At 39.2% G+C, this 13282-nt stretch overlaps 1 protein-coding gene across 1 annotated transcript in view; it reads left to right on the plus strand.

Annotated features, from left to right (window-relative positions):
* Positions 1 to 7914: 7914 nt before the first annotated feature.
* LOC310771013 (uncharacterized protein) overlaps positions 7915 to 13282 on the plus strand; it is a gene marked incomplete at its 3' end in the record, with an annotated part of 29454 nt that continues 24086 nt past the window's right edge. Inside the window, exons 1-2 of the mRNA XM_083663697.1 lie at positions 7915 to 8022; positions 13134 to 13203. Coding sequence (XP_083519823.1) covers positions 7933 to 8022; positions 13134 to 13203 — 160 coding nt within the window. The 5' untranslated portion in view covers positions 7915 to 7932. The remainder of the gene's footprint in view (positions 8023 to 13133; positions 13204 to 13282) is intronic.

Below are 13282 nucleotides of genomic sequence, written 5' to 3' on the forward strand. Positions count from 1 at the left end.
CATAAGCCAGCAGCTTATATATATATATATATATATATATATATATATATATATATATATATATATATACTTTTGACACTGACCAAGCCAGCAGCTTATATATATATATATATATATATATATATATATATATATATATACTTTTGACACTGACCAAGCCTAAAGGGCAGAGGATTCTAACAGCACTTAGGTCAGCTCAACATGCATGCTGACATAAGTAACACCTGGGTGATGCACAGCAGTTTGTGCAGAAGGCTCACCACACATCAGCTATACAGTGGACAGAGAACATGCTGACATAAGTAACACTAGCATGGCAGCATGAGCTCATCCACTCATCTCATACACCCTGATGTGTAGCAGCCACCTGGGTGAACGTGACACATGGTAACAACAGCTGATCCAGCTCAACATGTGCTTTGACTCTACTGTAAAATCTACTATAACACACTTATCCTCTCTGGCTCCAAGCCCTCAACCTGCTTCACTGGAAGAGAGAGAGGGGGGAGAGAGAGGGAGAGGAATATGAGAGAGTGTGGGAGGGAGAGATAGTGAGAGAGAGAGGTTGAGAGAGGGAGGGTGAGAGGGAGAGGGAGGAAGAGAGGGAAAGAGAGAGGGAGAGAGAGAGAGAGGGGGGACAAAAAGGGAGGGAGGAAATAAAGAGAGAGGGGGATGGTTACATGTGCAAAAGGTCCTGGGTCAGATTCAAACCCACAACCTCACAGACATTTTTAAAGCAAAGTCTCTTAACTCTGCTTTCTCATATCAACATGATGATGTTATTATTGTGTATCATACTAAATCTACCAGGTCACTTTATGATGCTCACACATTAGTGTGTCATCTCCATATATGGTGATGCTACAGGGCCTTTGAGTTCTCTGGGTGTGATGGTGTCACATGATCAGCATTTATTAATAGGTAGTTGTGTTTGACACTGCGCTCACCACCATAACTACAGTGTGAAGAGAGAGGCTGCAAACATAGCAAAGGCAGGCCACGAGACTCCTTAACATACACAAATAGTGTAGTAGCTGTAGCCTACTGTACCGTACTGTACATATATGTGGGAGGGAGAGATAGTGAGAGAGAGGTTGAGAGAGGGAGGGTGAGAGGGAGAGGGAAAGAGAGAGATAGGAGGGGAGGAGGGAGGGACTCGCATGGATTTTCACCCGCAGGGTTTTTTTTTTTTTTTTTAATTCAAACAGACAAGAGAACATTGAATATTGGAACAGACATGTGCTCATTACAGAAAATAGATTAAGATGGACAAGTATGATGGTACAAATTACAGTCGAGAATCAAGTAGCAATGACAAAAGTGAAAACAAAAACAAAATTATTCCTCTTTAAATAGTTCACAATATAATTTGACAGTTTTATTACTCTTATTACCATCTATACGTTTAAGAGTCCTAATGTAATCATTAAACTCACAAAGAAACCTTATGAAATTGGGGGAAGATTTTAGCACTCTGGCCTTATGTATATGAAATTTACCATATAAAATCCACAGGTTAACAATGAATTCAATTACACTATTCTCATGATCAAAGTAGGTAATGACATGTATACATTCAATCCTGATGTTATATTTAGTTTTCCTTAGAATGTAATCCTGCATTTGAGTCCAGAACGCAAGTGAGTGCAAACAATGGTAAAATAAATGAACAAAAGTTTCAGGGTCAACACTGCAAAAATTACATTTGTTATCGACTTCTAAAAATTTTGAAAAATACAGGTTTGTTGGATACATACTGTGCAAAATTTTGATGTGTACTTCTTTAATCTTATTATTGATACAGAATCTATGTGGTGAAAGCCATGCTCTCTGCCAGTCAATGTCAGCAAAAATACTGTTCCAGTAAGCCTTCCCTCTAGGAGTAATTTTCTTTTTTTCATAGAAAGCATTACGGATATGTTTATTGTTACATTTAGCATTCAAAATGTCAATACCATTTATCTTCAAAAGGGTTTCCAATCTCAATACTTCTTGATATTGAAGATGAGTTTTCATTAGATGGGAAAGACCGTTAGGGATGGCTTTCATCACATAGTTGAATTCCTTGCTTGTTACTTGAAAAGCTTTACGCAGGAGGAAATGCTCATAGCTAAATAATAAACCGTTTGTATCAAAAAGATCACTTACAAAAATAATATCTTTATCAATCCAGCTTTGCTTAAAGATAGATTTTTTCCTCACAAGAATGTCTCCATTATTCCATATGATGGTTTTGTGTGGGGAGAAGTTATGTACATAACATAATTTCCATGCTAGGAGGGCCTGTTGGTAAAACTTAGACAAATTTATAGGTAGTTTTGTGATGTTAAAGTTACAGGAAAGTAGAAAATAGAGAGACCACCAACATTTTTGAAAATCTTGTTTGGAATAAAATACCAAATAGACTCAGGGGCTTGCAGACATTGCTTAATCCATTTCACTTTAAATGTATTATTCAAATCAATAAAATCTATCAGTTCAAATCCACCCTCCTTCCTGTTTCCAGAAAGTATTTCTTTTTTTAAGTGGTGGATTTTCACCCGCAGGGGTTTGGTTTGTTGTCGTCGTGACGTGACGTCACGCCGATCCGCCCACCGGCCCCGGTCGGTCGCTGCTGACCATGCCGCCTCTTTAATACATCCATGTGTCACGTAAAAAAAAACATCACGTGACAACAACATTCGTATTGTCACTTCCGGTTTAGTGTTTTTGCCTTCAAAATAAAAGCATGATAAAGTTTGGTTTTTATAATGAAAATTGAAGTAGAAATCTACCTATGAGACCCAACATAGGCCTAATGAACATGAGAACACTAAGATTAACCTCTAGTTTAATGTTTGAATGAAAATAGACTAGAGTGCCTCTCACCTGATTGGCCTCTCGGAAGACATTAAGAGAAGAGATTATCAAGTAGGCTATAGGTGTGCCATTATAACCGCTGACTCTGCCAGCAGATGGATGGGTTTGCTTCACATTCTGTTTCACAAACTTGTGAACTCAATACCGCCCCATCTGGCAGAGTCAGGTTAGACCCATTATGCATAGCCTAATGGATGATGTGGTTATCTGAAAAGTCGGTACGCTACTTCTGCACATATGGGCTTGTGAAATGTCTTCACATATCAATGAGGCACGCAGACACACACACACACACACACACACACACACACACACACACACACACACACACACACACACACACACACACACACACACACACACCAGTGAAATAAACTATGCCAATAAAAAAGGTTTAGGCTATTTAAAAAAAAACTCAACTGTTGCAAATCAAAAGTATACATGTAGCCTACATGCATTCTTCATTTATCATAGTGTAAAATCTGCTGCTGTTGACATTTCTAGAAGTAGGCCTACAAGTAGCCTATCTGGCAGGTCAAAACGAGCCCATTTCAAAATATTGTAAAAAATAAGTAAATCTGAATTTTAATGCATTGGAGCAACCTCACTGCAGTCATGTACATCAATAGTCCCTCTATCATGGTAGAGGTAGACTATAGTGGATAACCCAAATACAGTATAGAGAGGCAAAGTGACTGCCTACTTCCTGCTTCAGCACTGTACCAGAGATTTTCATCCGCCATTTATTTTCCCATACACATTTCGTAAAATGCATATAAAAACAACATCAGTTGTATTGTATAGCTTAATTTAAATGCTTAGTTTATTAGTTTAATGTGGAAAATAATCATTTTTCAATCGCCTCTGTCTGCTCTATTATTGTGCAGATTCGTTCTTTTACTTTGAAAAACCTCTGACGTCCCTGACAGGATAGTGACGGCCCCGCCAGCTAACAGGAGCTGCATTCATTCCTGCTGTGTGTGTTGCTCACTTTATTTTGCGATAAAGAACGCAGTGCACCATAACTCGACATGGAGCTCGCTACATTGACAACGTTGCTTTCCTGGCTGGCAGTGTCAGCAGTATCCGCACAATCTGAAGGTATGTAGCCGGATGATCCGAGAAATCTCTGGCGGTGTTTGGTGTGGCGGGCTAGCATTGCTAGCCACCTCCGGAGATCAAGCTAAGCCGGGAGTTCCCCCGCTCCAGTTCGGTAAAGTTGGAAATATATTGACAGATTCGCACTTCCCGGATCAATAGCTCATAAACGAAGCATTTGTACTGCACACACAATGCCTCTTTCCCATCTTCGCTACAACCTCATTTTCACCTAAATGAGCGATCCTCCGAGCTGGACAAATAACATTGGTCTCTATTAGGCGAGTGCTTAGGGACCGTCCATAAAGTGCAACACAGATTACAAAAATATGCAATAAATTCACTGTTGTACAGTGTAGCTTCACCAAAATCATGTCACACATCAATGACCTCCTGCTGGTTATACTACACCACTAAGTATTGAAAAATATGATTTTGCAGAATTCTGGTGAATTTTTATTGGGGAAATCATTCAATAACTTCACTCTCGTACAATGTAGCTTCACCTAAATCATGTCACACATCAATGGGGTCCAGCTGGTTATACTACAGCAATAGGTTTGGAAAAATATGATTTTGCATAATTTTTTGGTGAATTTCTATTGGAGAAATCATTCAATAACGTCACTCTTATACAATGTAGTCTCACCAAAACCATGTCACACATCATTGGGCTCCTGCTGGTTATACTACACAAATAAGTTTGGAAAAATATGATTTTGAATAATTTTGGTGAATTTTTATTTGAGAAATCATTCAATAACTTCACTCTCATACTGTGTAGTGTCACCAAAATCATGTCACACATCAATAGCCTCCAGCTGGTTATACTACAGCAATACGTTTGGAAAAATATGATTTTGAATAATTTTGGAGAATTTTTATTGGAGAAATCATTCAATAACTTCACTCTCATATTGTGTAGTGTCACCAAAATCATGTCACACATCAATAGCCTCCAGCTGGTTATACTACAGCAATACGTTTGGAAAAATATGATTTTGAATAATTTTGGTGAATTAGTATTGGAGAAATCATTCAATAACTTCACTCTTATACAATGTAGTGTCACCAAAACCATGTCACACACATCAATGGGCTCCTGCTGGTTATACTATACCAATAAGTTTAGAAAAATATGATTTTGAATAATTTTGGTGAATTTTTATTGGAGAAATCATTCAATAATGTCACTCTTATACAATGTAGTCTCACCAAAACCATGTCACACATCAATGGGCTCCTGCTGGTTATACTACACCAATAAGTTTGGAAAAATATGATTTTGAATAATTTTGGTGAATTTTTATTGGAGAAATCATTCAATAACGTCACTCTTATACAATGTAGTCTCACCAAAACCATGTCACACATCAATGGGCTCCTGCTGGTTATACTACACCAATAAAAATTCACCCAAATTATTCAAAATCATATTTTCTCAAACTTATTGCTGTAATATAACCAGCTGGAGGCTATTGATGTGTGACATGATTTTGGTGACCCTACACAGTATAAGAGTGAAGTTATTGAATGATTTCTCCACTAAAAATTCACCAAAATTATTCAAAATCATATTTTTCCAAACTTATTGCTGTAGTATAACCAGCAGGAGGTCATTGATGTGTGACATGATTTTGGTGAAGCTACACTGTACAACAGTGAATTTATTGAATATTTTTGTAATCTGTGTTGCACTTTGTGGACGGTCCCTAAGCACTCGCCTCACCACCCCAGCACATAGAGACCAATGTTATTTGTCTAGCTTGGAGGATCGCTCATTTAGGTGAAAATGAGGTTGTAGCTCGTTGTCTACCTTACGAAGATGGGAAAGAGGCATTGTGTGTGCAGTACAAACGCTTCGTTTATGAGCTATTGATCCGGAAAGTGTGAATCTGTCAATATATTTCCAACTTTACCGAACTCCCCGCTCCTGCTAAAAAGGGTTCTATGTTCCCCGGGTCCTATGTTCCCCGCTCCTGAAAAAGGGTCCTATGTTCCCCGGGTCCTATGTTCCCCGCTCCTGTAAAAGGGTCCTATGTTCCCCGGGTCCTATGTTCCCCGCTCGTATGCGAGCTGGGAACAAACTTGGCCCGCGGGCCCCAAATTAGTCAGCACTGCTGTAGACAGTCACTCTGTTCCTGCCCTGTGGAAACAATCACTGATTATTCCTGTACCTAAAGTATCTTGTCCTGCCGGGAATAAAGATTTTAGGCCTGTTGCTCTAACATGCAGGGTAATGAAATGTTTTGAGAGAGTTATTGTGAACCATCTAAAGATAGAGATGACTTCTTGTAGGACCCCTTACAATTTGCGTACAGGGAGGGGCGCAGCACAGAGGATGCTGCTGTCTGTGTAACTCACTTGATCAGTAAACACTTAGACTCAGACCCCAAAGCTTATGCACGCGTCTTATTTGCCGATTTTAGTTCGGCATTTGACACTCTCTGACCTCAGCTGCTTGTCCAGAAGCTAATTAATATGAACATTAATCCGTTCATAATTAAATGGTCCTACTCTCTTTTAACAGACAGGACTCAACAGGTCAAGGTGAATTCTTCCCTCTCCACTGCTAAACACTGCAGTACAGGTGTCCCCCAGGGGGGGGTGAGCTCACCCTTTCTTTTCACTGCGTACACCAACGATTGCAGGAACAGTCAGCCAAGCAACTTTGTCATCACATTTTCAGATGACACTATTATTTGAAGCTTGCTGCAGGGTGATGAATGTCCCTCTGTTTACTACAGGGAGATAGCTACTTTTAAAGAGTGGTGCGAGAGGAACCACCTCATTTTAAATACCTGCAAAACCAAAGAAATGATCTTTGACCCGAGGTCAGTGAGAGCACATGACCCTGTGGTCATAGGTGACAGGGAAATTGAGCAGGTCAGCTCGTATAATTATCTGGAGATACAAATGGATAACATGTTAAAATGGGACGTCCATGTTGATTATCTGTGTGCAAAACTGGCACAACGTTTGCACTTCCTACGTAGGGGCTAAAGAGAAAAGGAAAACTTGCACACTGCACGGCTCCAAGTTGAGTATTTATTTTACACTGGTGAAAGGTAACGTTTCGGGCAGCACCCTGCCCTTCCTCAGACAGTTTGACATAGGAAAGACGCCATCTTTAAATACATGCATGATACAGTCACATGACGCAGTCAAGTGGGTCAGCTCGGTCATGTGACAGGAAAAGCCTTGAATAAAGAAAGTTGCATACACACAATTACACATTGTGAAAACAAAAATATCAAAAGGGAAGTTGGCACAGTTAGTCTAGTCATACTTCTAACTTTTTTTTTTATAGAAAGGTACCAGTAATAGATATGTAGCAGATAAAGCAGGACCACTCATAAATGCTTTGTGCTGCTAATTTAAGTGAGTTCCAAAGTGGTACTAGAGGAAGAAATCTGCAAAAGCGAAGGAAATATATATATGTGAATATATGTACCGTACATACAATAATAGGAGGAACAAACACTCAATAGTTTAGCTAATTGCTTTGGATGAAAGAGGTCGGTGGTTCGGTGGTTCGATTCCTGGCTCCTCCAGTCTGCATGTCGAAGTGTCCTTGGGCAAGATACTGAACCCCAAATTGCTCCTGATGGTGTGGCAGCTTGCCACCATTGGTGTGTGAATGGGTGAATGTACTGTACCTACTGATTGTGAAGCGCTTTGGATAAAAGCGCTATATAAATGCAGGCCATTTACCAAAAAAAAAAAAAATCTGCAATATTGGCCAACATATCGGCCAATTACCGATATCGGTTATCGGCCAATATCGGTTATCGGCCGATATCGGTTATCGGCCAATATCGGCCGACCGATATATCGGTCGGGCACTAGTTTTTCGTTTTCTGGGAATTGGGAAAGAATATTTGGGTCCATATGTACCAAAATTCCTTTTTGTTAGGAGGAGACGGTAATGTTGTATGCTTTTGTCTTCCAGGGGTTGTGCCACATTTTACTGTGATGGTCAAAGAAGGGGAACCAGCTACGTTACCCTGTTCCCTTCCCAACAATCACAGACCTAAGCACTTCGACTGGAAGAAACACAATCAGGTATGGCTGGGCAATATATTGAGATTATATCGATATGTGATATGAGACTAGGCGAGTGGGATCCATAATAATGCAGAGTTGACTGGCTGAATGTGAGCACTAGGGCTGCAACCGATCATGGATAATCTGGGATCCGTAGGGATCATCCCCCACGGTTCGGCACGCATGTGAACCGCGGATTAATTGCTAATTTAACCATCAGTATGAAATACAGTTTAACTGCTACTGTTACTTTTTGAAAGTCTAACACGCATATTAGGATTATCAACACTTGGAACATGTTTGTTAGTGTAAGCTCTCTATTTATCTGTTGTCTGTTGTCTGTTGTTAAAGTACTACTCAATCACTACTAGGGATGGGCATTTCTAGCAAAAACACTATTCGAAATTCGCTGGCCAAATTCGAATTTAATTCGAAATTCGAAAATAAAAATAAAAATGTAATTTTTTTTTTTTTTTTTTTTTTTTTTTGGTGAGTGAAATGTTGCATTGTCTCCCCTGATTCTAAGTCTACGGCTTTATTAATTAATATAAAAAGCTTCTGCTGTGGATTTTTAGCTCAAACAAGCATTGCACCACTGAAGTAAAGAACATGTTACATGACATTGACATTTTCGAAAATAAAAAGCAGTTTTGACAATCATGAGTGGTTCATTAAATATTTAGTAGGCTCAGGTCTGAGTGCCAAAGGGGTGCCAAAGTCACCCCCTCTCCCTCTTCATGGGATTTCATCCGCCATTCATTTTTCCATAAACCTTGCTTAAAATGCTTATACAAATTGTTTTACTTGCTCAAACCAAGCGATTTGACTATACTTAGAATCAGGGGAGACAATGCAACATTTCACTCAATTTTTTTTTTTTTTTTTTTTTTTTCCGAATTTCGAATTTCAATAATAAAAGTCGACCTTGATAATAACAACGATTATTCGAAAATTCGAAATTCGATGCCCATCCCTAATCACTACTCATCACTACTATACAATATCAGGGCTTAAAATTCACTTTGCAAACAGGGGGGGAATTCCCCCCTTATGTTATTCAGATAGGGGGGATCTATAGACCCCTTATACAGCTGTCAACATTGGAGCTGCGCGCGCATCGTGTAGGCAAAAAGCCATGAGCCCAGCATTGACAGACACAGAGAGCTGTGTAAAAGCCCCGCTGTCAGGACTGCTCTGTGCCCGTTAGTTGTACAGTTAGATTTTAGTTTTAAAATGCAGTTCACGGCTTACTACCACAGCTTATCGCCTAGTGATAAGCAATGTTATGCATTAACGTTGGTTAATGGGATACGTCTTACAGACCCATACACACTGGCGCTCTCAATGGATAAAAGACAAGAAGAATTGGCCAAGCCTAGACTGGCCAGCAATACATAGCGTAGATAATTATTCTGTAACTTGCAAAGATATATTGTTATGTTGATAATGCACACAACTCAATAATGACATTATGTAACGTTACTTGGTTGTTAACTAACCGAGCGATGTGGCTGCAGCCTACAGCTACAGCTTACCTGATATGAAATAAGTGAGCACTGCAAAGTCGGGCATTTTTAATGATTTCCTCTTTCGGCTTGCAACCAAAGACGCCTACGGTTAGCATTAAAAGCAGTATGAGTTGACAGGATTCGGTAAAACTTTAGTCCTTGCTTTGTTGATAGTGTAACAGACTGTTCAGTGTTGTGTTGTGTTCTATTGCGTGTGTGCGAGGTAGGGATGCACCGATGTGAACATTTTGGCCGATACCGATAACCAATATTAACATTGCTGTTATGACCGATAACCGATATTTACCGATGTCGATATGATCTGTATAAAAACACATTTTTGTGATAATAAAATTGTGTACATACTGAAAAACACATGTAAACACTGTGAATTTGAAATATTAATGTCTTTCTTTATTTCCAAAACATTTGGAAAAGCCCAGAAATCATAGATTTACTGCAATGTTTCCTCTCAATGTAAAAATTTTGGCTGATACCGATAACCGATATTAACATTGCAACATTGGACCGATGCCGATATGTTAGAAAATGACTAACATCTGCCGATACCGATATGATTGCCGATATATCGTGCATCCCTAGTGCGAGGCTGTGTATGTTCCCTCGAGTTGCCGTAGAACAGGATATGTGGGGAGAAGCTTGTTATAACGTTACAGCCTGGCTCTATCGTTTATTATTTTATTAACCAAGTGTGAATAGGCGGACCCGAATACTCTGCTACAATAGCTTTCCGATTCTGGCATCCCACTGTACAACACGAAGACATGTCTAGCTCGTCTAGTTTTCCAGCCACTGGAAAACTACTTGACAGGGCTGCGCAGAGTCTGTCTTTCTGCCTCCGTCTTGCGCATCGACGCTGCGTGATGTCAGTGTGACGTAGTCGTATAAGGGGTCTATAGACTTTTTTTTTTTCCAGCCTATACTAGGGCTGTCAATCTCCCTCTATAATCAAATTCGAATTTCAGTGCTTTATACATTTTAATATTCGAATTATATTCGAATATTTTAATTAATTTTTAATTGAATAAAAAAAAAAATTTTTTTTTTTTTTTTTTGTCTGAGTGAATTGTTGTCTTCTCTTATGTTATGTTCTGATTCTAAATATAGCTGAATCTTTGGGTTTGACCAAGTAAAACTTTTTCTAAGCATTTTACCAAATGTAGATGGAAAAGTGAATGGTGGATGAATATTCAAAATAATATTAGGCTGATCACAAATAGTCCAGCAATGATGTTTATTTAAGAAAACATGTTCCTTGTACAATGTACATACATTCATTGCATTAGAAAATAGGTCAGATAACCAGAGCTTAGTTAATATTCATCAGTGATGTATTGGTGCTGTCTGAAATGCTAAAATAAAATAATTGATAATAAAAAAAGACACAGCCTTTGTTTGAGCTCCTTATCAATAAACAAATAAGTAAACTTTGCCAAAACAACAATGAGCCATGAACAAAAAAAAATCAGTCACGTATTGCACTTAAGAGCTACAGGTTTACATTCAGTATAGCAGCTTCAACAGTCAACTTCAGTTAACAATGAATGAACATACATTTTAAGAGCTACAGGTAGGTTTACATCAGTATAGCAGCTTCAACAGTCAACTTCAGTTAACACTCTTTTCTGCAAGTATGTTGTCAGAATTTGTCACTGTTCTAGTGTTTAAAAAAAAAAAAAAAAAAAAAAAAAAATTAATAAAAAAAAATTAAAATATTCGTTTTTAAAAAATAATAATAATCGAATTTCGTTCATAATTATTAAATTCGAATAATATTCGAATATCAAAATTCGTTTCAACAGCCCTAGCCTATACTATAACCGACAAATATCTGCTTCTCCTGTCCGATAAGCGATAATAATTTCACATTTTTGTATTTAACAGGACGTTCTTAACCTGTAGTTTATGCACACCTGAGTCTAAATTACTATGCGCCCTATCTTCCCAAAAGCGCTAATTTAGCGTTTGTGCTCGTTTAACGCCGTGTGCAATGCAAATTGGGGGCGGGCACAAGCGCATGCCTGTTATAATTGTACTGGACATAGGCGTGCCACATGCCAAAGCAGGCGTTTCAGCGCTAAAATGTGGGGATAGATGGCATTATCCAGCATTATCCATTATGTCAGCAGCGCGCAATTACTTTGCACTAAGAGCTTTGAAAAGGACCTCTTACACACTAAATACCTCGCTGCGCTGGGAGCGCACCGTAATCTCCGTGGAGCGCAGCGCAGTGCAAAGTAAAATTCCTTTTGGATATGTCATTACGCACAGCCTTGCCACGCCAGGATTAGGGATGTCGAAAATCATAATTTTTCTTGACCGACAACCGACCCTCATTATCCGACAAGTGTCGGTTAACCGAGAAGATTAAAATGCGCTATTTTACTGTCTGTGCCCCGTTAAACCATTACCACAACAAATGCTTGATTTTTTTTCATTAGAAAGCGTTTATTTTTACATCTACAAGCAGAAAAAAACACATTAACAAAAACGAGAAGACAAGTTGAATCCTCCAGCCATCTAAACAAAAACATTCCTCCAATAGGCTATACTGCTTAGAGCTGCACGCTTTGCATATTAAGGACACGTCAATTGACACGCAGCCGCCCCGTGAAGTACTGTTTGAGCGGAGGACAGCCCAGGCTGCAGGCGAGGGCGCACTGACAAAGTGCGCATCACTACAGTATCTTCTCTTTTAGCAATAGTCTCACTAATCCCACAGTGGTTTACCTGCTTTTGAGATCTGCAAAAAATAGTTTCATGGCAGTCTCTTGTGAAACAATTTATCCGAACTGCCATGTGTTGGACAGTAACGTTAACGTTAATTGATACTTTTCAATCGTCAATTCGACCGGTTCATGTCTGCAGTTTTGTAACACGGTAAAAACTACTGTTTCATCATTGAGTGCGAGCGTATGCATGCGTGTGCATGATGAACATGCAGAGAGGGAGGGAGAGAGAGTTAGACCGAATGAGCCAGTGAATAAAAAGTAATGACAGCACATACAGAGTTAACAAAACTATAGAACATGTATGAGCTGATTGTTTCGCTGGGTGTGTTAAGCCTGGATTATGCTTGACGCTTTGGCCGGCCGCACGGAAATGAGAGACACGGAATCCTGACGAGGAAACGTGTGGAGCTTTTATACTCTGTGTGGGTTTCTGCAGGCGGAATTGAGCGCGAGGCAACGTTCTGCCAAATGTGTCCGACCAGTCGTCCGTATTCAGCACCATCGGCTTAACATTATAGACAATTGCACGACTTCTAAATTACAAATCTGCGGGAATTGACAAAAATATGCGCGATTCTCGCAATCCCACGCCGAATATTAAGCCGTGAATATCTACACAAAACCTACTGTTTGTAACCTACATGATTGCTATTGTGACGTGTAGTGATTTATGTAGTGATTTCAGTAGTAATTACTAATGACTAGAGAATTGGCCCCTTATACTACTGATCACTACTACATAATGACTATTACACATTTACTACTGTATGCCATAGCGATGATTATCAAACATCTCATTGTCTATTTTGTGAAAAGAACTATATCGAGGTATTTTGTCAAAAACAATGTGATATTTGATTTTTTCCAGATTGCCCAGTCACAACATCTGGAGGTTTACATGCTGCTGGAGGATGGGACGACTTATGCCAACCGTACAGGTAGGGATGTAACAATAACCGGTTTTAATGATAACCGTGATAAAATTCCTTATGATAACCGTACCGTTTCAAATTTTCA

The sequence above is a fragment of the Poromitra crassiceps genome (assembly GCF_964638095.1).
Source record: "Poromitra crassiceps genome assembly, contig: HAP1_SCAFFOLD_304, whole genome shotgun sequence".
Classification (NCBI taxonomy): Eukaryota; Metazoa; Chordata; class Actinopteri; order Beryciformes; family Melamphaidae; genus Poromitra; species Poromitra crassiceps.